Source organism: Musca vetustissima, unplaced genomic scaffold, assembly GCF_032173495.1.
Source record: "Musca vetustissima isolate MV318-11 ecotype Yass unplaced genomic scaffold, APGP_CSIRO_Mvet_v1 utg755, whole genome shotgun sequence".
In the NCBI taxonomy this organism is placed as follows: domain Eukaryota; kingdom Metazoa; phylum Arthropoda; class Insecta; order Diptera; family Muscidae; genus Musca; species Musca vetustissima.
The window spans coordinates 131142-158288 of record NW_026878823.1 but is presented as its reverse complement, the minus strand read 5'-3'; the positions used below and the strand labels follow the sequence as shown (position 1 = coordinate 158288).

At 36.8% G+C, this 27147-nt stretch overlaps 2 protein-coding genes across 2 annotated transcripts; one reads left to right on the top strand and one right to left on the bottom strand.

Annotated features, from left to right (window-relative positions):
- Positions 1-759: 759 nt before the first annotated feature.
- On the bottom strand, positions 760-12867 carry LOC133323588 (golgin subfamily A member 4). The gene is made up of 8 exons (XM_061532503.1): positions 12771-12867; positions 12348-12441; positions 12077-12258; positions 11600-11803; positions 4573-8727; positions 4420-4491; positions 928-1050; positions 760-852 (listed from the first exon to the last, which is right to left on the bottom strand). Exons 1-8 carry the CDS (start codon positions 12837-12839, stop codon positions 835-837), a joined length of 4917 nt encoding a protein of 1638 aa, XP_061388487.1. The 5' UTR covers positions 12840-12867; the 3' UTR covers positions 760-834.
- Positions 12868-18007: 5140 nt separating this feature from the next.
- On the top strand, positions 18008-26793 carry LOC133323579 (pre-mRNA-processing-splicing factor 8). Its single transcript, XM_061532493.1, has 11 exons — positions 18008-19031; positions 19106-19231; positions 19826-20248; positions 20319-20536; positions 20608-20834; positions 20917-21934; positions 22391-22964; positions 23025-23175; positions 23244-23420; positions 23482-23773; positions 23846-26793. Exons 1-11 carry the CDS (start codon positions 18016-18018, stop codon positions 26788-26790), a joined length of 7167 nt encoding a protein of 2388 aa, XP_061388477.1. The 5' UTR covers positions 18008-18015; the 3' UTR covers positions 26791-26793.
- Positions 26794-27147: the final 354 nt, after the last annotated feature.

Below are 27147 nucleotides of genomic sequence, written 5' to 3'. Positions count from 1 at the left end.
ACAATAAAAAAACAAATTCCAAATACATTACAATGGTCTTGTTAAATACAATTTATAGGTATGATACAATAAATTATGGCATTAACTGGACATTTTTTTTTTTTTTTTTTTATTCGATAATAAGGGATTGCACAATTTGACAAATATTTGAAGCGAATAAAACAAAACAAAAAAATTGTAGGCAGTTAATATTACAAAAACAAAAAACAGAAATAACAAAAAAAATTTTGAATAAAGGGGAAATACGGAAAACTATAAAAATTTAAGCATTTTCAATTTCTTTTCTTTAAAAGAAACTCCCGTTCTTTGCAAAATAAATATTATGCCTTGATTTTTTTAAATGTTTCTTTGTTTTTATATTTATAAAATGCAAATACTATAACTAAATATTTTCGTTTTTTACATATGAATAACTTTTCAACTGTTTATGTTGTTGTTATTTTTTATACATTTACTATAAATAATTATGTGTGTTGCCTTTTGCGGATATCGTACAAAAAATGTTTTTTTTTAATTACGTAGAAAGCATTTTAGGATTTCATTTTTGTTTGTCTGTGATTTTATTGTATATAATTGTTTCTGGCTTTGTTGTTGTTTTTTCTGTAAAAGGTACTTTATGTGTTGTTACTTAGTTAACATAATTACTATTAATTTTTTTCGTTATATTATTACTTAAATTCTAAAAAAATAATTGTTTTAGTTTATAATAATTTATACTATACATATATTAATGTTATATAATAATTTTTTGTTACATGTTAATATTTTTATTTACTGTTTCATAATTGTTATACGCTACTGCTACCAAATGTAGTAACTTTTTTCATTTTCTTGCTATAGAATTTTACTAATCTGTAATGAGAGATTGAGACAATAGCAGACAATTAGCATAACAATGTTTAAATGAAAGGAATGACAAACTCTTACCAGTGACCTCCTCTGGTGTTCCTTTTCCAAGGCCACTTGTGTTTGTTGTGGTGAAAATTTCAATACCGCCGATATAACTTTGACCAACGTTTCATTATTACCATTTGCTGAACCGGTTAGATACTAAAATGACAAATTAAAATATATTTTTTACATATATAGTCAAAGAGAAAACTAGAAAAAATCAGACTGAACACAAATTGACAGGGAATATAGTACAAAACGCCCCCTTTGGCGGCTTTAGCGAAGGCGACTAATTCACCCTACCCTGAGCGTTGAAATCGGCAAGAACAATTTTATTATCTCCCTGCAGCAAATGGATAATGCTTGGATGATAACTGGCACCAATGCTGTAAACGGCGGAATATGTACATTGACAATTTCAATTTCAGAATCGTCGAAATGTACTGAAATTGGTATTCGACGATTCTGAAATTGAAATTGTCAATGTACATATTCCGCCGTTTACAGCATTGGTGCCAGTTATCATCCAAGCATCATCCATTTGCTGCAGGGAGATAATAAAATTGTTCTTGCCGATTTCAACGCTCATCGGGAGATATGGTTTTGTCAACTTCCTAATGATTCCTTCCATCAATGAGGAATCCTCTACCAGACATGGTTTTCTCAACATCCTAATGATCCTCGCGGTATTCTTATTCCGAACATCAGTCCATTGCTTCTTCCGTATACTTCCTGGGAAACCTAGGTCACTTTATATTCAGACCATATTCCCATCCTGGTCACTGTTGAGAAACCCAGCGATTTCGTGGAGCCCGATCTGCGTACTTTCATGAATTATAATAAAGCCAAGTGGCATGGCTTTACAAGATTCATTGAAGACTCCTTAAGTCATATGCCGCCACTCCACGAGCCAGAAAGGGTGAGAAGATATTCCGTGAAACTATTCTAAAATCTTCATTGCTGGGAATGAGACAAAACTATCCATCCAGGGCCTCCAGATTGGCACAACAATGCGACCAACTTCATGAGAAAGCCCCGCTGACGACAGAATCCCTCAGCTAAGCTCTGAAATAGATTCTGCTTAAGCATAGGCGCTTTAAATTGGTTAGAACACCCTAACCACTGCAATATAAATTCCAAGCAGCTATGGATTTACAATAAAGAGTCTATCTGGTTCCAAAAGAAATAAAAATCTCCCTGCTAATTCCTTCGATAACATACAACATTCTGATGCAAAAAATGTGCATTGCATTTCTGTCGCAGAACAGGACCAAGCGAGCAGTTATCCGGAGATACAAGAATGGCCTCAATCAGCGACGAGCACCTGAACGGACCATTGTGGCAGCCTTAGATGTGTCCAAGGTGTTTGATACGGTCGATCATTCCGAGCTGATATCCGACATCACAAATTCCGAGTGATATCAAGCGTTGACTTGCCAACTACCTTAATGGGCGTCAGGGCTTCGTTGAGTTCCTTGGCCAAAAATCTAAATATCGCAATATCAAAATGAGAATACCGCAAGATTGTATCCTATATCCCTGCTGCTCTGCACCTGCTGCTAACCTCGCATCCAATCTTGAGTAGATGTGCCTTCAGGCTGAGGTGTCCCGTAAGAATACCAGTCAGTTTGCTTATTTTTTTAGCGTTGGGATTTGCTTAGTTTTGTCTTCATGTGGGTCACCTCATACATTTTTTGTGATCTTTTCTGATCCCCCTATTATTCCAAAGAGTTTTGTGGGTCTCATTCGCCCATGCCCTAATTTCTTGGCGTGTTGCGCTAAAGGGTTTGGCAGTACTCACATCTATTGAGGGTAATACAGTGGCAGTTGCCTGTTACTCCTGTGTGACTGGTATTATATTTTCGCACCGTTTTACTACCCTCGTTTCAGGTATGCGGTCTGAATCAAAGGTTGTTGTTGTAGCAGCCCTGCTATTTTACACAATGGGCTGAGGTGACAGACGTTGGACGAGTAAGACTCGGGTCGTTTCGGATCGTAGACCCCTCTGTCGTGGAAACGTGAATCAAAGGTATTGATTGTTGTCAGTAGTTGCCTGTAATATGTTTTTGTGCGGTATGTTGTGTCCGGTGTCTATCCACTCGTCCATTGTCTTAAGTCTTAAAGCTACAACCGCCGCTTCATATTTTATTTGAATGTCTATTGGATGTCTTCATGCTGACCTATTTTTGTTTTTCTGCTGAAAAGAAATATCTCCGTTTTGTCCGGATTTACTTAGAAGCCTCTCGGTTTAGTCCAATTGTAGGCGATGTATAGCACCTTTTCAGCTTTTCTGCATAGTATTTTAGGATTTTTTCCCCTAAGAAGTATTATAAAGTCTTCTGCATAGCAGACTGGTTCAAATCCTTCATCGGTTAAGTTCCTTAAGAGTCCATTTATGGTGGGTGACAAAATTCAAAATTCACAGGAGCGGTGACAAAATCCCTCCCTATGTTATTCCCTAACCTACTTTGTCCCTGACTGTTATTTCCTGTATGCTACAGCTAATTCATCCAATCATTAGCATATAGTTAACCCAATATATGCCTGCCCGGTTAACTTGGAAGGTATCTAAGGTTTGGATAAGCGTATTAGTGCTGACATTGTTGAAAGTTCCTTCAATGTCAATGCATACCGCTAAGGTATACATTTTCTTAGCGAATGTGTCCTCAATTTGGTGTACTACCTCATGTAAAGCGGTTTACACTGATCTCCGCTTTACATACACATGTTGTTTATATTTCAGCGTATCGTTGAGGTTGCTACTCTTTATCATGGTGTCGATTGTCGATTGTTCATGGTTTGAGTAGGAATGAAGTTAGACTTATTGGCCGTTAAGATTTTGGTTTGCCTTGCCGTGCTTGGGTATGAAGACTACCCAGGCTTCCTGCCAGACTTTCGGTATGTATGCAAACCTTATACATGCGTTAAAGTGTGCGGCTAGATGTGGTGATAAATATACCGTTTCTTTTTGTAGTAAAGTGAGGAAAATGTTCTCCGGACTTGCCGATTTTTAAGACCTTATACCGTTGACTTGTCAATCATAAGTTCCTCTGACTGCCATGACATCGTCCATTATCGATGTTTTCGCTGGAAGTGAGCGTTCATTAAAAGCCTTAGAGTTTCCTTCATAGTTTCGGTTTGGGTGTGTGTTTTAGATACAAACTTCTTGATTTTTGAACCATCGTTCACGCTGTCTACCTTTTCGCAGAACAACTACCAGGAGTTGCGTTTGGCAGTTCTAGTCATTTTATTGTATTCCTTCCGTTTATCGTGGAAGTTGTCCCAGAATACTGTGGATTTTTTCCGGCGAGCTCTGTGGACATACAGGGGTTTTCAAAGGCAGATTTACTTTCTCGAAGAGGACCAATTTCCCCGAAGGACTTTACAAATATTGAAGGGATTTAAGAATTGTCATGTAATCGACGAAACGCCGATTCCAAATATAATTATCAAGAAATATACCCAGCATTGGTCCTTTTCTTATTAATCTATCTGTGGAAAAAACTTGCATATTTGTCTAATATTTACCTGGAACATAATATTCTTTAAGTACTCGAATTCTGTATTAGCTGCAATACCCTCATTGTGTTGCATGGATACCTTAAATAATAATAAAAGACAAACAAAATTTTGTTAGATCAAGATAATTCATAGTTGTTTAATTTTTTTTTTCGAACTTACCAATGTTTCATCCAATTGCCTTGATAATTTGGCATTTTGTAATTTCAAACGTTCGTTTGATTGTTCCAATATTAGATAATTTTCACATTTTTGTTCTAGGAATAGATTACGATTCGAGACATCTTGAACTTCGGCCATGATTGTTTTCAATTTCTCCTCCAGTTGTTTTTTCTCAGCATCAGCGTTGTTGTCGGTGCTGTTAGAAGTGCTACTATTCGATGTGTTGGCATTGACGTTATCAACATGATGCATATCAATGCCGAACATTTTTTGTGCCTGCAGTGTGGCCTTGATTCGTTCCAAGTCCATGATACGTTCGGCCATTTGAGTGTTCGTGGCCTGTAGATCTTCCATTTCTTGTTGCAGATTGGAAATTTCCCTTGAAGATTTATGCTTTAGATCTTCCAATTCTCGTTGTAGGGTATCGTTCAGTTTACGTAAATGTTCCGAATCGGTTGGTATATTCGTTGGTGGTGCTGCTGGTTCATTGTTTTGTTGTTGTTGCTGGGATTTGAGTACCGCATTTCCTCTTTCCACTTCCAATTCAATTTTAAGAGATTTAATTTCTTCTTGGAGCTGTTGTTTTTCTTGCAATATCCCATCGAGTTGTTTTAGATTATTTTGTAATTCTTCTAGTTTTTGGGTAGAATTTTCTAAATCTTTTTTCAGCTGCTCATTGAGTGCGGTGAATTCTTGTTCCCTGACCAAAGAAGATGACTTGAATTGGTCATATTCTTGTGTTACAGTGTCTTTGGAACTTTCCACTTCCTTGAGTTTATTTTGTGTGGCAAGTAATTCCTTCTGCACAGTATCATCCTGTTCGGTTATGTATTTAATATGATCCAATTGCCGCTGTAACTCCGATTGCACCTTTTCCAAGTCGTTCTGTAATTGTTTGTTATGGGCCTCACTGTCTTGATATTGTTTCTCCTTGGCCAGCATATCGATTTCATGTTGGTCTGCATTTTCCTTAAGTACATACAGCTCACATTGTAAGGATTTGAGTTTCTCTTTCAGATCATTAGAATCGGAATCTTTTAATTTGACATTATCGTGATGTTCGGCAATCTGTGCCTCCAATTGTTTCACATGTTTATTTAAGAACTCACATTCCAGTTGCAATTGCTCAACATTTGTGGCTTGAGAATTTAATTTATTTACGGTGTCTTGTAATTTTTCCATGTCGGCGATGTTAGAGGCGTACTTCGCTTGTAAATCTTCAAGTTGTTTTTGTGATGCGGCCACAAGTTGTAAAAGTTTGGCCTTTTCCTCTTCTGCTTGTTGAAGTTTCGTGGAAATTTCTTGAAGTTCGGTGTTTTTGGTTTGTAATTGTGTTTCAAGATTTTGTTTGAATTCATTTTCTTTGGATTTAGCAGTATTCAATTCTTCTGTTAGTTGTTCATTTTGTGTTTGCAAAATTGTCATCTTTTCCCTCAAATTATTATTTTGTCCTTGTAGTTCCTTGAGTTTTCCACTAATATCTTCATTGTTTGTTTCCAAAGCCTTTAGAGCCTCAATTTGTTGTTGTAGTTGTTCCAAATTCTTTTGATTTCCATCCAACTCTTGTTGCAAGGACTCATTTTGTTCTTTGAGTAGCAGAATTTCTTCTTTCTGTTGTTCCAATTTTTGATTGCTCTCTTCGAATTCATTTAGCCTCTGCTGCAGTTCCAGTTTATCGTTTCCCATTACTTTTTGGGTTTCTTTCAACTCGCTCACTTGTTTTTCCAGCTCCTCTAATGTCATTTCCTTTACCTTAAGGTTTTCCTTAAGTGCTTGGCCATCATTTAATTGTTCACTGAGGGATTGAATTTCTTGCTGAAGTTTTTCTTTTTCCTCTTGCATCGCAGCCTTTTCTGTTTTCTCTTGCTCCAATTCCTGCATAACATTTGCATATGCCTTCCTCATTTCACTAAACTCCCGCAATTCTTCTTGCAACTCATCCATAGCCTGTTGTTTTTCCGCCAACCTCTCTTGCAGACCTTCTGATTCCGATTCTTTTTCACTAAGATTTTGTAATTGCTTACGTAGACTTTCCTGTTCCTTTTCCATTTGTTCCCTTAGTTTTTTCTCCTCACTCAAAGCCTGTCCATTGCTCTCCAGGGTCTTTGTCATTTCCAAAACTTTGTGTTGGGCCTCCTGCAACAGCCGTTGTTGTTCATCCAATCTCTTCAGCTTTTCTTCCATTTCCATACGCAAATCATTTAATTCCTGTTGCAAACAATCTCTGTTATCCTCCAATATGGCTTTCTCCTTTTCCAAGGCATCAAACTTATCCTGCAGATTGCGATAGTCGTGATCATTCAATTCCTGATTGTTGTGCAGACGTGAATTTTCATGGAGAACTTCTTGCATTTTTTCGTTGAGTTTTTGCAACGAATTCTCTGTGGTTTGCAGTTTCAAACGCAGCTCACTTATCAAAGCTTCTTCGGTGGCAGCCTGCTGACGTTCCTTTTCGGCCAATAACATTTCCAAACGATGGGTATTCTCTTCCAGCAGACAATTCTTCTCCGCCATTTGGGTATGTTCGCTTTCAACTGTTTGCAGCTTAGTTTCCATTTCTTTTAGTTTAACCTCAGCCTGTTCTAGCAGCTCTTGCCATTTTTCATTATCCTCCTCGGAATTTTGTCGCTGCTGTTGCATATTTTCAATCCGCTGCTCCAGTAGATGTTTTTCCGTCTCCAATTCTTTGTGGGATTCCTGGACAATACGCATTTGCTCTTCCATTTGGGTAATTTCACTAAGGATGCCGGTTACTTGGTCTTTCAGCTCATTCTTTTCCTGTTCGGCTTCCTGCTCCCTTTTTGAGGAGGCTTCACGGAGAGCCTCAATAAGATTCTCTTGTTGTAGTAAATCGTTTTTCAACTTTTCAATTTCTTCAAATTGTTGTTGCATTTGCGTCATATGCGTTTCATGTTGTTTTTCCGATTTCGAGGATTTTTTCGACAGGGTTTTCAATTCTTTCTCTTTCGCGGCCAATTGTTCTTTGGTTGCTTTTAATTCATCGTTTAATTCCTTTGTTATTCTTTCAGTTTCTTGTTTCAAATTGGTAATTGTTTCCGATTCAGTGTTGGCATTTTGTTCCTGGGCCAGTTTTAAATCTATTTCCAATTGTTTAATTTTTGCAACAATTTCCTTTTCGCCGGTTTCTTTCGCCTCCAATAGTTGTTTCAACTTGTCCGATTCTTCTAAAGCCTGCTTTAGTAAATCTTGCTTAGTGGCCAACTCGTTCTTGAGGTCTTCCATGTCCTGCACACGCTGATTGTAATCCTTTTCCGTCTCTTCAAGTCTTGTCCTTAGAATATCATTTTCATTTTTCGTACGATTCAATTCATTGTCCACCTCGGCCAAGGACACTTCATTTTGTTGGTACCGTTGTATCATTTCACTGAGTTGTTGATTTTGTTGTTGCAGTTCTTGTAATTTTTCGGCAGTTTCCTTGGCCTGTTGCTGCAGTTTCTCTTCCAGAGATTTGGTGGATTTCTCTTTTTCATTTTGTTTTTCTTTCAGCTCGCTTAATATGTGTTCTGAAGCTATGACTTTGGCTTCCAATTCCTGTTTGGAACTGATGGTTTGTTTCAATTTTTCCTTTAGCTCGCTCAACTCTTCATTAGTAGCTGATTTTTTATTCATTTCGGTTTGCAATTGTTTCACCGTTTCCGTTAGTTTCTTAACTTCAGCTTCCTTGTTTTCCAATTCGGAATGTATGGCAGCTTTGGTTTGAGCCAACAGCAGCACATTTTCCTCCTCCTGTTTTTTCAACAAGTCCAGTTTATTATTTAATTCTAGAATGTGTTGATCACGTTCTTGTATTAGTTTCTCATAATTTTCTAATCGTTCCTTAAAGTCCTCATTAATAATCGATTGCTGTGTATTGTCGTCATTGCGTCGAGTCGTTGCTGGTGTTTCTTCGTTGCTACTTAAATCGATTAATTGCTCGTTTGTCTGCCCAGCCGCCAATGCAGCAGCAATATTATCCGGATTCTCGCCCAATAATTTCAATTTAGTTTGATAGGCTTGCATTTTACATTGCATATCGTCGATTTCCATGCGTAGAGCTTCTTCCAAATGGGCTTTGGCTTGTTGTTCCAAAGAGCATTGTTCACGTAACTCGTTAATGCGTCGTATGGCTTTTTCTTGGGTTTCCACCAAAACGGACTGTAAATTAAAAAAAGTGAGAGGCGAAAAATTAGAAATGAAAGAAGGAAAAAAAAAATAATAAAAAACACTTTAAAATAATTGAAAAAAATATTGAAATAAATATTAAAAACCAGAATTTTCCTAGACAAACTAAAGAGTGTATTTCTAGGCGAGTTGAAGCGAAATTTTTTAAAATAGTTCAAAAGAGTCCTTCTAGACGCGCTAAAGGGATTTGAAGGTGGGACTTTTTCGAAGGCGGAAGATGAGTGGAAAAAAATCGTTGTTGTTGTAACAACATTTCTTTCCTGAAAATATTTATTGAAATCGGACGGACAATTGAATAGATGGTTTGTGAGGGCTTTGCTGGCAGGAGGGACACCTGTTTAGGGTTCCGGGAACAATGCGCTCTCGATACGAGTTGAGAACATTGCTGTGTCCGAACCTTAGTTGTGCCAGAATCGAACGGGAGGCCGCCTGTTGATGGCGACGGATTTCATTGCGTTCACTATCGACAATCTATTGACGTCCGATAGAATAAAGTCTTGCCATCACGATATCGCCTGAAGTCCTGACGGACGTAGATCTGCCATCACTGCAGGAACTGTCTAGTCAACAATACATTATGTTGATTGACTGATAGCATCCTGGCCTCCTCATGGAGGTGATAGATGCTCGTCATCTGGACACAGCAGATTGCAATTCGAAGTGCATTATTTTGTGTTGTTTGCAAGGATCTCCATTGTGTGTCGCTAAGAAAAGAAGTCCAGACTGGGGCAGCATAATTAAGGATGGAAAGACCTATGGATTTATATATCGTTACCAACGTTTCTTTATTCTTGACTCAGGAGGTGTCATCCAAAGCTTTCAGAACTTTATTGCTAGCTTTCAACTTCTGGTTGATGTAGTTAGAATGGGAGGAGAACGGAAGGAGGTTATCGAAGACCACCTCAAGGATTTTGGGGTTATAAACGGGAAGTGAAAAATGACGCAGTAAACTTTGTAGTGGATAATTTTAGATTGCGCTCCCGAAAGAAGTTGGTCGTCTATGTTACCGCCGTACTAAAAAATCGTATAGATGAAGGTTGAACAAAATGGAAGATAGGACACCGCCTTACGGTGCTCCCATTTTGTTCTTGTGAAGGACACGAACTCAAGGAAGGCCTGCCGCTCATTAAGGTAGTTGGCAAATCAACGCTTAATATCATTCGGAAAGGTGGAATTTGTGATGTCGGATATCAGCTCATATCAAACTCCTTGGACAGATCAAAGGCTGCCATAATGGTCCGTTCAGGTGGTCGTCGATGATTGAAGCCATTCGCAATCTTAAAAGTCATTTCTTGCAAAGCCGTTGTTGTTGTAGCAGTTTATATCAATATAGTTTTCCTGTGTTGTATTGTGTTGTTGATGATTCGCAACCGGATAGCTTTCTCTAATGCTGGGGAGGAGTATGCCACAAGGGTCTTCGTTACTGGCGACAAAAGTGAAATCGGTTTGTAAGATTCACCTTTGCTGGCATCCATGCCCGGCTTCAATAACGGGACCACCCTGCCGATGGGCAGGCAGGCTCGTCCAGCTGTTTCAGCATACACATGGATATTCCGTCAGGGCTTTGGATGACTTCGCATCACGGATGACATATGCAACATCACCCACCGTGAACTGTGGTGGTACCTCCTCGGCTGGAAGAGATCTTATACGACGAAATACTCTTCTCTTCGCCCTGTCGCTCTCGAAATGCTCGACAAACTGTCGGTTAAAATAACTCGCGCATATCTTCGGATCAGTCACAGTTTCGTCGTTAAATGTGACTTAGGTACTATCATCCTTCTTACCAAGGTTCGAGAGCGACATAACCGTTTCCCATAGTTTACATACACCGCTACATCACACCACCACAGTTTACTTAAATATGTTTGTATTGTTTGCTTGCAAAGCCGTGGTTGTGCTTTATGATTTCCTGAAACCGTGTTGGTTGGATTCTTTGTAGTCGAGCTGAAGAGAGTGTATAGCTGAAGGGGAACTTTTTGAACGAGTTGAAGGCAGCCTTTCTAATTGAGCCAGAAGGAACAAGGAGCATTTATAGAAGAGCTAATGGGTGTCTTAAGGGAGCCTTACAAATCTTTATAGACGAAGTGAAGTATGTCTATATAGACGTGCTAAAAGGACCTTAAGGGAGTCTTTATAGAGAGCTGAAGGAGGTTTAATCGTGTCTTTTTAGGCGAACTGAAGTGAGTCTTTCTAGATGAACCTTTCTTGTTGAGCTGATGGCATGGAGTCTGATCAAATAGATTTTTCTAGAGTTGTTTCCTCTCAAGGGTTTCAAGAGTTTCCTTTCAAGGGAAATGAAGACAATTTTTCTAAACAAATTAGATTATTTGAGCTATATGGGGCTTCTATAGGGGGTTTAAAGGGAGTCATTTTAGATGAGCTGAAGGCGGCCAAGATGGGAAAGGTGTTTATAGGCTAGCAAAATAATAATTTAGTCCAAAATAAAAAACAGGAAAAACCAAAAATATTTGTATTTTAATTGAATTGAGTAAAAAAGGAGAAGTGGTAGCACAAATCCATTATCTTTAGCTCTATGTAAAATATTGAATTTCAAATTCGATTTCGGCTAGGTTTTGGAATTACAACGGATAGTTATGTTAACTAGAAGTATTTTTATTAGATGTAAAATTTCGAACAAAACACTACCATAGTTGTTATTATAACAACAACTAATTTCTTATCTATTTCTTTCACCACCTACATTGTGTGTTATGTTCTTATCAATATGGCCTAAATTATTCCGCTCCCCTAGCCAGCAAACGCAACATAACTAGAATGACTAACTGGCATTGCTTAAAAAGAACAAAAAAAAAAAACAAAAGAAAATGAAATGAAAGCATACCCTTGCCTTGGTACTATCTCGTTCCAAGTCTTTATACTTTTTCGCCAAATCAGTGTAACGGCATCGATATTTGTGATAACGATCTAATGATTTGCGATATGCATCAAACAGTTGTTCCTTTGTTATGACATCCAATTTGGCAGAGGTTGGAGCATCGCCCATTTCACTACCAGATTCATCCAAATCTGATTGAAAATTATATACCTAAAAGGAAGACAAAGAAAACATGTTCGGCAATTAATAAATATTATATTTTAGTATCAGTTATTTTTTCAAATCAGTGAAAGTTACAAAGTATAGGCCTTCAATTACAGTTATTGTGTAGTAATTGTCAACTTCAATTACAGTTATTGTGTAGTAATATTTTTTGTCAACAAAAATAAATGACATATTTTTCAAAACCAAGGAGTTTGGTCGTAAACAATCAATCAACCATTGTTTACTTTTCAACATCGTTTTTTATTTATAGAGACTTACCGAACCAGCATCCCAATTTGGTAAACGAAATGAAATATCTGATTGGACAGATGAATTAGAAAGTTTTCTAGTTCTTGGTATAGCACCTCCATTCTGGCCATGTGGTGGTGTTGTTGTATTCCTACCACGCACCGCTCCAGCGGGTAATTTTAAGGGTTTATAAGGAGAATTTTGGGGTGTATCTGAGGGAACCCGAAAACCAAACAAAAAAATAGATTAATATTTAAATACTAAAAAAATCACACACCCTTGTCCCCGCCCTCATACATACCTTCCTCAGTAATACTAAAGAAATTCTCATTAGTGGCATTATTTGTGGCATTCGTTTCCGTTGTAGTACTAGAGGACGCTGATGATGTTGCAGCCTGAAAATAAAAACAACAACAACAAATCAAAACAAACAGATTATTTAGGGAATCACAACAACACAATCTAATGTTAATTTTTTTGTGATATATTAATAGTACACAAACTGCGTTCCCATTTTGGCCTAATTTGCAAAAATGCTAGAATATATCTGACCATTGTATATGGAGTTGTGTTGTTTTGCTTTTGCCCATATTCCTTATGTTGTCCGTCCGTCCGTCTTGTTATGGGTCGCCACTCTGAGTTTTGACATTTGATGATGATGATAATGTTGTTGGAAAATTGTTTGCTCTGGGGGATAGGCGGCGGGGGGATTTACAAATCTTACCTGTGTGAAAAATTTCGAAGGTGAAGCCTTTACTTCTTCGATTAACTTATTCTTTAGATTCGCAAACATGTCTTTTGTTTGTTATTATATTCGTACACAAGTGTTATTTGACTTTTTGTCCAATAAATTAATTATAAATCAATTTATTTTCACATTCGAATCGATACGTGTAAATTAGTATTTTTTTCTCTTTCTTGGCCTTTTCAGCGACTGAAGAAAAATTGAAAAACGTTCCACCTGCTAACGAATGGAAGGAGAAGACAAAACGGCCAATAAAGATGAATTCAAAATGGTATAACCGAAAGTTTACGAATGAGGTGGTGGGATGGAGACTAAATGGAAACCGTGTTGTTTTTCCCCAATAAACTAGTATAGGAATCTTTCCCCAATAAACCATATGTTATAAGACAGTAGGTCTGCGTTGCCACTTTCACTGATATAAAAATGTATTTTTCGGCAGTTTTATGGTAGTAGGGAGAAATGATGGTACAAATCAAGGTCTATATATTGAGGTCATCTAGTAAGCCCATCTGATATCTACGTTTTTTGTCAAAACCAAGGCCGGCTAGTAAGCGAATTCATAGAGAACTTAAGTTTAACGTCAATTTTTTTGCCGAGGCGAAAACTATTTATTTCGCATTTAAATAAAAAACACAACACAATATACAATTTTATAAGAATGTGCTTTAAAAAGAAGATATAAATTAACATTGAATTGAATATTGACAAAATATTAATATTTTCGTTTTGACGTCTAACATAATTTTCAAAATATGATTTGACAATAAACTTTATACTCAGCTGTGCTTACTGTCCGACCTTATATAGGCTTGGTCAAAACAGATGGAATTCAGAAAAATAACCACAGTTAGCTTTGACGAAGGCATCGATAAAATTTAAAATGTTTATAAATTGGAGCGAAAAAGCAATTATTTATTAAAATAAAATCAGTGCTATGTTTGTTGTGCGTGATCAAAAAGTGCAAAATAATCAAATTTTTTCAAAGACATTTTTGCCACAACAACAACTTTTGACAGAAAATTTAGATATGTATATTTCCAGAAATTCGCATTTTGGATGACCTAATATAGTACAAATTATTCAAGGTAGGCCATATCAACTTTTTAATTACAATTTTTTTATATTTGGTATGTTCCCGTACTGCAAGAATCTACTAGATGTTACTACTTTCTTCGATATCATAAAGGAAATTTCGTTATCGTAGTAAAAAGTAGTAGATTCTTTCAGTACGGGAACAGACCAATAGTGTCTTGTTATGCCAAAGTCATATGCAAAATGTGTGACTTTGTATGTAATGTTCTGAAAAATATAACAAAATACAAATACAAACATATATCCAAAGAATTGACAATTGAAACCCACAGGGTTAACGAAAACATTTTGGTAAAATGTTAAAAATATGTCAAATGAACAGAACGACTTGTTGCATTTGTTTTAAATTATTCTGACATTATTGCTCATAAGGTAGAGTTGTATATTCTCCTTGCTGACAAAAGCTACCCTACCATGGTATAATTATTACAAGGTAGTGCACAGCTACCAACTGATTACAATTTTTTCTCAAATATCAAAATAAAATATCTCCGAAGCGCAATGCACATCAACTCCAAACGTTAAAGGGCTAAACATAATGTTCGCGTTGAATGTGTTTTGTTATCGCGTTAACGCACGCAACAAGTTAAACTATATTTAACTCCGAAGCGCAGCGCACATCAACTTCGAGCGTTTGTGTTAACACAAACGCATATCGTTTCCTTGTGGTTGTTGTATTTTCGATAACATATAACGCGATAAATGTTGACGCATATCGTTTTGCGGTGTACACACTAGCATTTTTGAATGACACTCTTGCCCAAATTTTGCTTGTTTGATAGTGTGGCCTCACATGTTTGTCATTCATCAGGCAACCACAAAAATATTTATGGTTGTTGGACAGTCAGTAATCGATAAAAAATGACAGTCAAAAATGATAGTGTGTACACCGTTTTTCCTTGTGGTTGTTGTATTTTCGATAACATATAAAGCGACGGATGGCTCAACGGGAGCATTCCGCTTAGCCCTTTAGACTTTTCGATTTTTGCTTCTGATCAAAAAGTTAATTTTTGGACTTGTTTTTCAATTTTGTCAAACCAGTTCAAAATCAATTTTCGATTTTTAACGATAAATGCAAAATCGAATAAAAATTTAATTTTTTATATTAGTTCTTGTCAACAGATAAAATAAATTCCAGAATGTATATTTTTTTGGCAATTTGGGCTTTTTGGGCCCAGATCAAAAGTAGAATTCGATTTTACAGATCAAAAGTCGAATTATGCCATGTCCAGACGAGCGTTGTTCGCTCTCTCATTCGTTGTTCGACCCTTAATTATGAAGGAATTACTTAGTTCCCCATACAAAATTGTCTGAGCGAACACCGACTTTTGTGTTGTTCAATTCGAATGATTCTCTGAATAACCAAGACATTTGTCCCATCCCTAACAATTGAGAGTATTTATCGGAAATAAATTAATTTTGACAGCATGAAAATATTTATAAAATTTTCAAACTTTTTCAGTAAAATTGAAAATCATGAATGAAAAGTAAAAAATTGTATAGATTTTATATATGCAGCAGGATGTAAATTTTGTTTTCTACATAATGCAATATGCATTTCTTTTCCCTTGGTTCTAATTAGCGTACAAAACAAGAAACAAATGTGGGGCAACTCAAACAACAAATTCTCCAAAATTTTATTTGTGACAGTATGTGACATTTGAATTGAGAAAATATAAAAATGTATTAAAAACAACAACATTTTCAGAAAAAATGGAAAACATGAATGAAAAGTAAATAGATATGGGTTCATACTATAGTCAGGAGAAAGAGAATTATTTTTTCTATTTAGATCCCTATGTAATTCACTAAAATATGTTACATATTTGGTGTAAAACAAGAAACAAAAAGTTTGAAATAAAAAACTCTGATGATATGAATTATGAATAGTGTTGTATGAACGGGTTAATTCATGTACGTAATTCTGAGAGCGAACTACGTTGTTCGGATGCCCGTCAGAACATGGCATTAGACTTTTCAATACCAAAAGTCAAAAGTCGATTTACATATCCCTATGCTACAAAAAGTCCATCTACAAAAAGTCGATTAATCGTTTAGTCGAAAGTCGATATACGTATCCCTAAGAGTCTAAACGCAACCATAGAGTCTAAACGCAACCATAGAGTCTAGAGTCAGCGACAGCCCTTTGCCGTGTGTTTCTTATAGGCAACGGGAAATCGCGACGGCTGACGTTCTCGTCTAGCGGCTTGACGCTAAAATAGATTTTATTCATTTTTGCTCAGCGTCATACTCAAATGTTCTCTCTTGCTCTCAGTTGAGTTGCCATATTTTAGGTAAAAATGAACAGTGCTACCAAATTTCAATGAGAATCTATATCAAAACATATGGCAGTGCTGTTAAAAAAAACAAATATTTTCAAAGATTGTGGACGTTTTTTGAACGAATTAATAATAAAATGGAAGAAAAATATTTTTTTCAATAATTTTATCCAAGTTCCTTGACATTATTGTCTATTAAATAATAAATTGAATTTTGTTTGCACAACGTAAAATTTTCTGTCAGAAAATAAAAACAAATAATTGACATTTTGTGCCGCTAACGCCAACTCTTTCGTTTGGTTTTCACGCCGGCGAAAAAGTATGACGCTGACTCGTGACTCTCTGGTTGCGTTTAGAGTCTAAACGCAACCAGAGAGTCTCGAGTCAGCGTCATACTTTTTCGCCGGCGTGAAAACCAAACGAAAGAGTTAGCGTTAGCGGTACAAAATGTCAATTATTTGTTTTCATTTTTTGACAGAAAATTTTACGTTGTGCAAACCAAAATCAATTTATTATTTAATAAACAATAATGTCAAGGAACTTGTATAAAATTATTGAAAAAATTATATTTCTTCCATTTTATTATAAATTCGTTAAAAAACATCCACAATCTTTGAAAATTTTTGTTTTTTTAACAGCACTGCCATATGTTTTGATATAAATTCTCATTGAAATTTGGTAGCACTGTTGATTTTTACCTAAAATATGGCAACTCAATTGAGAGCAAGAGAGAAATTTTGAGTATGACGCTGAGCAAAAATGAATAAAATCTATTCTAGCGTCATGCCGCTAGACGCGAATGTCAGCCGTCGCGATTTCCCGTTGCCTATAAGAAACACACGGCAAACGACTGTCGCTGACTCTAGACTCTATGGTTGCGTTTAGACTCTTAGACTCATAGAGTCTAGAGTCAGCGACAGCCCTTTGCCGTGTGTTTCTTATAGGCAACGGGAAATCGCGACGGCTGACGTTCTCGTCTAGCGGCTTGACGCTAGAATAGATTTTATTCATTTTTGCTCAGCGTCATACTCAAATGTTCTCTCTTGCTCTCTATTTTAGGTAAAAATGAACAGTGCTACCAAATTTCAATGAGAATCTATATCAAAACATATGGCAGTGCTGTTAAAAAAACAAATATTTTCAAAGATTGTGGACGTTTTTTGAACGAATTAATAATAAAATGGAAGAAAAATAATTTTTTCAATAATTTTATCCAAGTTCCTTGACATTATTGTCTATTAAATAATAAATTGAATTTTGTTTGCACAACGTAAAATTTTCTGTCAGAAAATAAAAACAAATAATTGACATTTTGTGCCGCTAACGCCAACTCTTTCGTTTGGTTTTCACGCCGGCGAAAAAGTATGACGCTGACTCGTGACTCTCTGGTTGCGTTTAGACTCTAATTTATTCCTAAAAACGTTTTCATCGTGTTGTGCGTGGTTCACAGAATTTTTTATTATTTTATTGAAAAAATCAATGTAATTTTTCAAAAAAATTGATTTCATATTAATCTCCGACTAAAACTTTACAAGGTAGGCATAAAATTTATTAAAAATATGTAGTATTTTGTGGAAAATTTGCGATTGAAAAAAAACCGAGTTGAGAAATGTATGCGGCTTTCAGTTTGTGTGAGCGTGTGTGCTTGTAATAGCTGTCGTCGGTCGGTGGTGTCTCGATTCGATGTGCCGCAAAAATATATATAGACACTAATTTTGCAAAGTGAATTTTTGTGTTTTAATTTTTTTGAGAATTTTTGTGTTTTAATTTTTTTGAGAATTTTTGTTTTCTCTAGATTTCCCTACACGTACATATGTGGAATCACTAGGTGGTAGTATATATATTTTTTGAAAATGTCTATACCGCCATATATGATTCCGCCTAATGCTTGGGCGGCACAAATTCATGCCTATGCTGCGGCCCAAGCCCAACAGGCCCATTTGCATGCCCAACAAATGGCCAATCAAATCCAACAAATACCGCCGCCGGGAGCACCTCTGCCTCCACCCACACAGGTTGGTATGCCGCCACAAGCCGGTCAACCGCAGCTGGGACAAATTCCCACGCCAAAGCCTGAATTGACAGAGGAAAAGCTGCAAGAAAAGGCTTTAAAGTGGCAGCAGTTGCAGTCAAAGCGTTTTGCTGAAAAGCGAAAGTTCGGCTTTGTCGATGCCCAAAAAGAGGATATGCCTCCAGAACATATACGTAAAATTATACGAGATCATGGTGATATGACTTCTCGCAAGTACCGCCATGATAAGCGTGTCTATTTGGGCGCATTAAAATATATGCCCCATGCTGTTTTGAAACTACTTGAAAATATGCCAATGCCTTGGGAACAAATTCGGGATGTCCAAGTGTTGTATCACATTACGGGCGCCATTACATTTGTAAATGAAATTCCCTGGGTTATTGAACCAGTGTATATTGCCCAATGGGGTACTATGTGGATTATGATGCGTCGTGAAAAACGCGATCGTCGCCATTTTAAACGTATGCGTTTTCCACCATTCGATGATGAGGAACCTCCTCTCGATTATGCTGACAACGTATTGGATGTTGAGCCATTGGAGGCTATACAAATTGAATTGGATCCGGATGAAGATGGTGCAGTATATAAATGGTTTTATGATCATCGTCCATTGGTTGGCACACCATATGTAAACGGTTCAACATATCGTAAATGGAATTTAACTTTACCACAATTGGCTACGCTATATCGTTTGGCCAATCAATTGCTAACCGATTTGGTGGATTCGAATTTCTTTTATTTATTTGACCCCAAAAGTTTTTTCACCGCCAAAGCTTTGAATATGGCCATACCCGGTGGTCCCAAATTTGAACCTTTAATTAAAGATCATAATGTGGGGTGAGTTGAAAATACAAAATTAATAATTGGTTTGCAATACTTAATTTTTTGTTTTCTTATGTTTAAATTTTTAGAGATGAAGATTGGAATGAATTCAATGATATTAACAAAGTCATTATACGTCAACCAATTCGTACGGAATATAGAATTGCATTTCCATATTTATACAATAATATGCCACATTTTGTACATTTGTCGTGGTAAGTAAATAAAAAAAAAACATCTTTATAATATTATTACCTTTTTTGTACACCAAGTCACTTTATAACCAAAGTCAAAATCCAAAGTCTTGATTTTGAACTTAAAAATGAGGTGATATAAAAAAACCCCCTTATAAGAAAATAATTACTACCAAAATTGTATTAAAAAATACAACTAAAAAATTAGAAAACCTAAAGGTGACTTGTTGACGCAAGTGTCTATTTTATAAAATTGGAAATTTACGCTGCTGGACAAGTCGGACATTATCTTTATATATTATTGTTATTTTTTAAAAACTGTACACATTAGCATACACTAAAAAACACGTTTATGTACGTCTATTTTATAAAATTGGAGATTTACGCTGCTGGACAATTCGGACATTATCTTTATATATTATTATTTTTTTTAAAAACTGTACACATTAACATACATTAAAAAACACTTTTATTTATCAAAACCAACATGTTTTCCTTATATTTTTTATCAAATATTTCTAATAGTTGTATTATATTTTAAATAATTACTGAAGTTACTAATCCATTATTTTCAGTTTTTTAAGTCTAAACCATTTTATAATTTTCTTTATACAGGTATCACACCCCCAATGTGGTCTATATCAAAACAGAAGATCCTGATTTGCCAGCCTTTTATTTTGATCCCCTTATTAATCCCATATCCCATCGTCATGCTAATGTTGTTAAAATACCTGAACCATTGCCAGATGATGATGAAGATTTTTCACTGCCTGAAGAAGTACAGCCATTTCTGCAGGACACACCCCTATATACTGACAACACAGCCAATGGTATTGCATTATTATGGGCCCCTAGACCATTTAATTTGCGGTCAGGACGTTGTCGTCGAGCAATTGATATTCCATTGGTTAAGAGTTGGTATAAAGAACATTGTCCACCCGGACATCCGGTTAAGGTACGTGTCAGTTATCAAAAGTTACTGAAATATTATGTGCTGAATGCATTGAAACATCGTCGACCTAAGCCACAAAGAAAACGGTAAGTTTGAGTTTATTTTTATTTAGTTTTCTTTTTTTCTAATGATTTTTTTGTGTTTTTTGATTTGTAGCTACCTTTTCCGTTCCTTTAAATCCACCAAATTCTTCCAAACAACTACTTTGGATTGGGTTGAGGCTGGTCTGCAAGTTTGCCGCCAGGGTTATAATATGTTGAATCTATTGATCCATCGTAAAAATTTAAACTATTTACATTTGGATTATAATTTCAATTTGAAACCCGTTAAAACCTTGACCACCAAGGAACGTAAAAAGAGTCGATTTGGTAATGGTAAGTACACTAACCCAGACTATCTTGCAAATATTCAACAGTTAATTGTTTTTTTCATCACATTTATGCAGCCTTCCATTTGTGTCGAGAAATCCTGCGCCTCACTAAATTAATTATTGATTCCCATGTTCAATATCGTCTCAACAATGTGGATGCTTTTCAATTGGCCGATGGTCTGCAGTATATTTTTGCTCATGTCGGCCAATTGACAGGCATGTATCGTTATAAATACAAACTTATGAGGCAAATAAGAATGTGCAAGGATTTGAAGCATTTAATCTATTATCGCTTTAATACGGTAAATAAATTTATTACTTCAAGATTTGGTGGGAATGTATAGGACTTACGATATCTATTTTTCGTTTTTTTTTTCGTTACAGGGCCCCGTAGGCAAAGGTCCTGGTTGTGGTTTCTGGGCCCCAGGATGGCGTGTTTGGCTATTCTTTATGCGTGGCATAACTCCCCTTTTGGAACGTTGGTTGGGTAATTTACTTTCCCGTCAATTTGAGGGTCGTCACTCTAAGGGTGTTGCCAAAACTGTAACCAAACAACGTGTTGAATCACATTTCGATTTGGAATTGAGAGCCTCAGTTATGCACGATATTGTAGATATGATGCCTGAGGGTATTAAACAAAACAAGGCCAGAACAATTTTACAACATTTGTCCGAGGCTTGGCGTTGTTGGAAAGCCAATATTCCTTGGAAAGTTCCCGGCCTACCCATACCTATTGAAAATATGATATTACGTTATGTTAAAATGAAAGCTGATTGGTGGACAAATACGGCTCACTACAATCGCGAACGTATACGACGTGGTGCCACCGTCGATAAAACGGTGTGCAAAAAAAATTTGGGTCGTTTGACACGTTTGTACTTAAAGGCCGAACAGGAAAGACAGCACAACTATTTAAAAGATGGTCCATATATTTCACCCGAAGAAGCTGTTGCGATTTATACCACCACCGTACATTGGTTGGAGTCGAGACGATTTGGTCCCATCCCCTTTCCACCGCTGTCCTATAAACATGACACTAAACTTTTGATTTTGGCCTTGGAACGTTTGAAAGAAGCGTACAGCGTAAAATCACGTTTAAATCAAAGTCAACGTGAAGAATTGGGTCTCATTGAACAGGCTTATGATAACCCCCATGAAGCTTTGTCACGTATCAAAAGACATTTGTTAACGCAGCGTGCATTCAAAGAAGTTGGTATAGAATTTATGGATCTTTATAGTCATCTTATACCGGTATACGATGTCGAACCATTGGAAAAGATTACCGATGCCTATTTGGATCAATATCTGTGGTATGAGGCAGATAAGAGACGTCTATTCCCGCCATGGATAAAACCAAGTGATACTGAACCACCACCATTGTTGGCCTATAAGTGGTGTCAAGGTATGTACGAAAATTTGATATCTATTTGGAAAGGTGTGTGGAAGTGAAAGTGCTACAATTGCGCCTACTCTTCGTGTGATTTGAAGCAAGGTGATTTGTAATTGAAATCCCCTTGTTGCAAACCTCACGCTGATTTGGTGTCTACAACAACATGGTGAAATAAACTGCTGCGAAAGTACAAAAATATAATTCAGAATATCAAATTAAATGTCAGTGTGTAGATAGACTATATTCGGATTACAGAGAAGTATTCAAAAATATTTTTAATATCACCTATAAACAAATTTCCAAATTTAGACATATGTATATATGAAGATGCTCTATTGAAGGAGGAATTTGTGTAGCATGATTTGCAACACTTCGTACAATATTTTAGATTTTTGTATTTATTTGTTTTTAGTATCAATTTATAATTTTAATTTTTATTTATACGACTTGTGTATGATTGTCCTTCAGGTATTAACAATCTTCAAGACGTCTGGGATGTTGGTGAGGGTGAATGTAACGTTCTGCTAGAATCACGTTTCGAAAAGCTATATGAAAAAATCGATTTGACCCTGCTGAATCGTTTGTTACGTCTTATTGTCGATCATAACATTGCCGACTATATGACAGCTAAAAACAATGTGGTAATCAACTATAAGGATATGAATCATACCAACAGTTATGGCATTATACGTGGTCTACAATTCTCATCGTTTATAACACAATATTATGGTTTGGTATTGGATTTGTTAGTGTTGGGTCTGCATCGTGCCAGTGAAATGGCTGGACCACCACAAATGCCCAATGATTTTCTGACGTTCCAAGATACACAAACGGAAACAGCACATCCCATACGTTTATATTGTCGTTATGTTGATCGTATACATCTGTTCTTTAGATTTACCGCCGAAGAAGCTCGTGATTTGATACAGCGTTATTTAACCGAACATCCTGATCCGAATAATGAGAATATTGTTGGGTATAATAATAAGAAATGTTGGCCGCGTGATGCTCGTATGCGTCTGATGAAACATGATGTTAATTTGTAAGTTGAATATTTTAATTTTATTATAAAATTTGTTTCTATTTTAATTTTTGTATTCAGGGGCCGTGCCGTATTTTGGGATATCAAAAATCGTCTACCACGTTCTGTGACCACCATCAATTGGGAAAACACATTTGTCTCTGTCTATTCTAAGGATAATCCAAATCTGTTGTTTAATATGTGTGGCTTTGAATGCAGAATATTGCCAAAGGTTCCTTAACAAGAACAAAATTACCAAAGAGTTGATTTATAACTTCGTAATTGTTTCCTACATTTTAGTGTCGCACCCAAAACGAAGAATTCACCCACAGAGACGGTGTTTGGAATTTACAAAATGAAGTAACCAAAGAAAGAACAGCTCAGTGTTTCCTACGTGTGGATGATGAGTCTTTGGGACGGTTCCATAATCGTGTTAGGCAAATTTTAATGGCATCTGGTTCTACAACATTCACAAAGGTGAGGAACTACTTTACATTTTTTCTAAAGTGGATTTTAAAGATTGTTTTTCCCTCCTAAGATTGTCAACAAATGGAATACCGCTCTAATCGGTCTCATGACCTATTTCCGTGAGGCTGTTGTCAACACCCAAGAATTATTGGATTTGCTGGTGAAATGTGAAAACAAAATTCAAACACGTATCAAGATTGGTTTGAACTCAAAAATGCCTTCACGTTTTCCACCCGTGGTGTTTTATACACCCAAAGAGTTGGGTGGTTTGGGTATGTTGAGTATGGGTCATGTGTTGATACCTCAATCGGATTTGAGATGGTCCAAACAAACCGATGTGGGAATTACTCATTTCAGATCGGGTAAGTAATTTTTTAATTGTAACAGTATTTAATAATACTTTTCTGTATTTGTCTTCTTTTTTTCAATTTCAGGTATGTCTCACGACGAAGATCAATTGATACCAAATCTTTATCGTTATATACAGCCGTGGGAAAGTGAATTTATCGATTCACAACGTGTTTGGGCCGAATATGCCTTGAAACGTCAAGAAGCCAGCACACAAAACCGTCGCTTAACATTGGAAGATTTGGAGGACAGTTGGGATCGTGGTATACCTCGTATCAATACGCTTTTCCAAAAGGATCGCCACACCCTGGCCTATGACAAAGGATGGCGTATTCGTACCGAATTCAAACAATATCAAGTACTCAAACAAAATCCCTTCTGGTGGACTCATCAAAGACACGATGGCAAGTTATGGAATTTGAATAATTATCGCACGGACATGATTCAGGCATTGGGTGGTGTTGAGGGTATTTTGGAACATACACTATTCAAGGGTACCTATTTCCCCACATGGGAAGGTCTGTTCTGGGAAAAGGCGTCCGGTTTTGAAGAGTCAATGAAATACAAAAAGCTGACAAATGCCCAAAGATCCGGTTTGAATCAAATCCCCAATCGTCGTTTCACCTTGTGGTGGTCACCGACAATTAATCGTGCCAATGTCTATGTTGGTTTCCAAGTACAATTGGACTTGACTGGTATTTTCATGCACGGTAAAATCCCCACATTGAAAATTTCCCTCATTCAAATCTTCAGAGCCCATTTATGGCAGAAAATACACGAGTCTATTGTCATGGATTTGTGTCAGGTATTCGATCAAGAGTTGGATGCTTTGGAAATTGAAACCGTACAAAAAGAGACTATACATCCACGTAAATCCTATAAAATGAATTCGTCGTGTGCTGATATTTTACTTTTCCCCGCCTATAAATGGAATGTTTCACGACCATCGTTGCTGGCCGACACTAAAGACACAATGGATAACACGACCACCCAGAAATATTGGTTAGATATACAATTGAGATGGGGTGATTATGATTCACATGATGTAGAACGTTATGCCAGGGCCAAGTTCTTGGATTACACCACAGATAATATGTCCATATATCCGTCGCCAACGGGTGTCCTAATAGCCATTGATTTGGCTTATAATTTACATTCGGCATATGGTAATTGGTTCCCGGGAAGTAAGACATTAATACAACAGGCCATGGCGAAAATCATGAAAGCCAACCCGGCTTTGTATGTGTTGAGAGAACGTATACGCAAGGCACTGCAGTTGTATTCCTCAGAACCCACGGAACCCTATTTGAGTTCTCAAAACTATGGTGAATTGTTTAGCAATCAAATTATTTGGTTTGTGGACGACACGAATGTGTACCGTGTCACCATACACAAAACATTTGAGGGTAACTTGACCACCAAACCCATTAACGGTGCAATTTTCATATTTAATCCACGTACCGGTCAACTATTCTTGAAGATTATTCACACCTCAGTGTGGGCGGGTCAAAAACGTTTGGGTCAATTGGCCAAATGGAAGACAGCCGAAGAAGTTGCCGCCTTAATTCGATCCCTACCGGTGGAAGAACAGCCCAAACAAATTATTGTCACACGTAAGGGTATGTTGGATCCGTTGGAAGTGCATTTGTTAGATTTCCCCAATATTGTCATCAAAGGCTCTGAATTGCAGTTGCCCTTCCAGGCCTGTTTGAAGGTAGAGAAGTTTGGCGATTTGATTCTGAAAGCCACTGAGCCTCAGATGGTATTATTCAATCTCTATGATGATTGGTTGAAAACAATTTCCTCCTATACCGCCTTCAGTCGTCTGATATTGATTTTGAGAGCACTCCATGTGAACACTGAGAGGACAAAAATTATTTTGAAACCTGATAAGACCACCATTACCGAAGCTCATCACATCTGGCCAACACTGACCGATGAAGAATGGATTAAAGTGGAGGTGCAACTTAAAGATTTAATCCTGGCCGATTATGGTAAAAAGAACAATGTCAACGTTGCCTCTCTGACACAATCCGAAATTCGTGATATTATCTTGGGTATGGAAATAAGTGCTCCATCGGCGCAGAGACAACAGATTGCCGAAATTGAAAAACAAACCAAGGAACAAAATCAATTGACTGCTACCACCACCAGAACAACAAACAAACATGGTGACGAAATCATAACCTCCACTACCTCAAATTATGAAACTCAAACGTTCAGCTCGAAAACTGAATGGCGTGTGCGAGCCATTTCAGCCACTAATTTACATTTGCGAACAAATCACATCTACGTTTCGTCTGATGATATCAAAGAAACCGGCTATACTTATATTCTACCCAAGAATATTCTCAAGAAATTTGTGACCATATCCGATTTAAGAGCTCAAATTGCCGGCTATCTTTACGGGGTTAGTCCACCTGATAATCCACAAGTTAAGGAGATACGTTGTATTGTTATGCCGCCACAATGGGGTACCCATCAGACCATCAATTTACCCAATAGCCTGCCCACACATCAATATCTCAAAGATATGGAACCGTTGGGATGGATACACACGCAACCCAATGAATTGCCCCAGCTATCACCGCAAGACATTACAACACATGCCAAAATAATGCAAGAAAATTCCACCTGGGATGGTGAAAAAACAATTATTATTACATGTTCATTCACACCTGGATCTTGTTCGCTAACCGCTTACAAATTAACACCATCCGGTTTTGAATGGGGCTCCAAGAACACCGACAAGGGCAACAATCCCAAGGGCTATCTGCCCTCACACTACGAACGTGTACAAATGTTGCTATCGAATAAATTCCTTGGTTTCTTTATGGTTCCTGCCCAAGGCAGTTGGAACTATAATTTTATGGGTGTACGGCATGATCCCAATATGAAATATGAACTACAATTGGCAAATCCTAAGGAATTCTATCATGAAATACATCGGCCATCACACTTTTTACTATTTGCCAATCTGGAAGATGGCGGTGATGGTTCGGGTGCAGATCGTGAAGATGTTTTTTCGTAGTTTGGCGTTTCCACCACCACCATTACCCCCTTCATACAATATCATAATAGTAATAATAATAAAGTGTAGCTATTAAGAGTTTAGTATCTAAACAAATTTAGTTATCGACTAAGAGGGGATTCTTTGTATTACGGGAAAAACAATAATTTGAATTTCTTTTGGAAAAAATGATGCTGTTTGGATTTGAAATTTTTTTACAAAGAAGAAGAGGAATCAGAATACAAGACTTTTGAATGCAACACAGTTCAATAAAAAGAAAATACAACATACATACATAGATTTGGCGCTTGTAAAGACTTCAGCAATTTTTGTTTTTCGTCAATATGATTTTTTGTTAAAATAAATTTTAAAAAATTA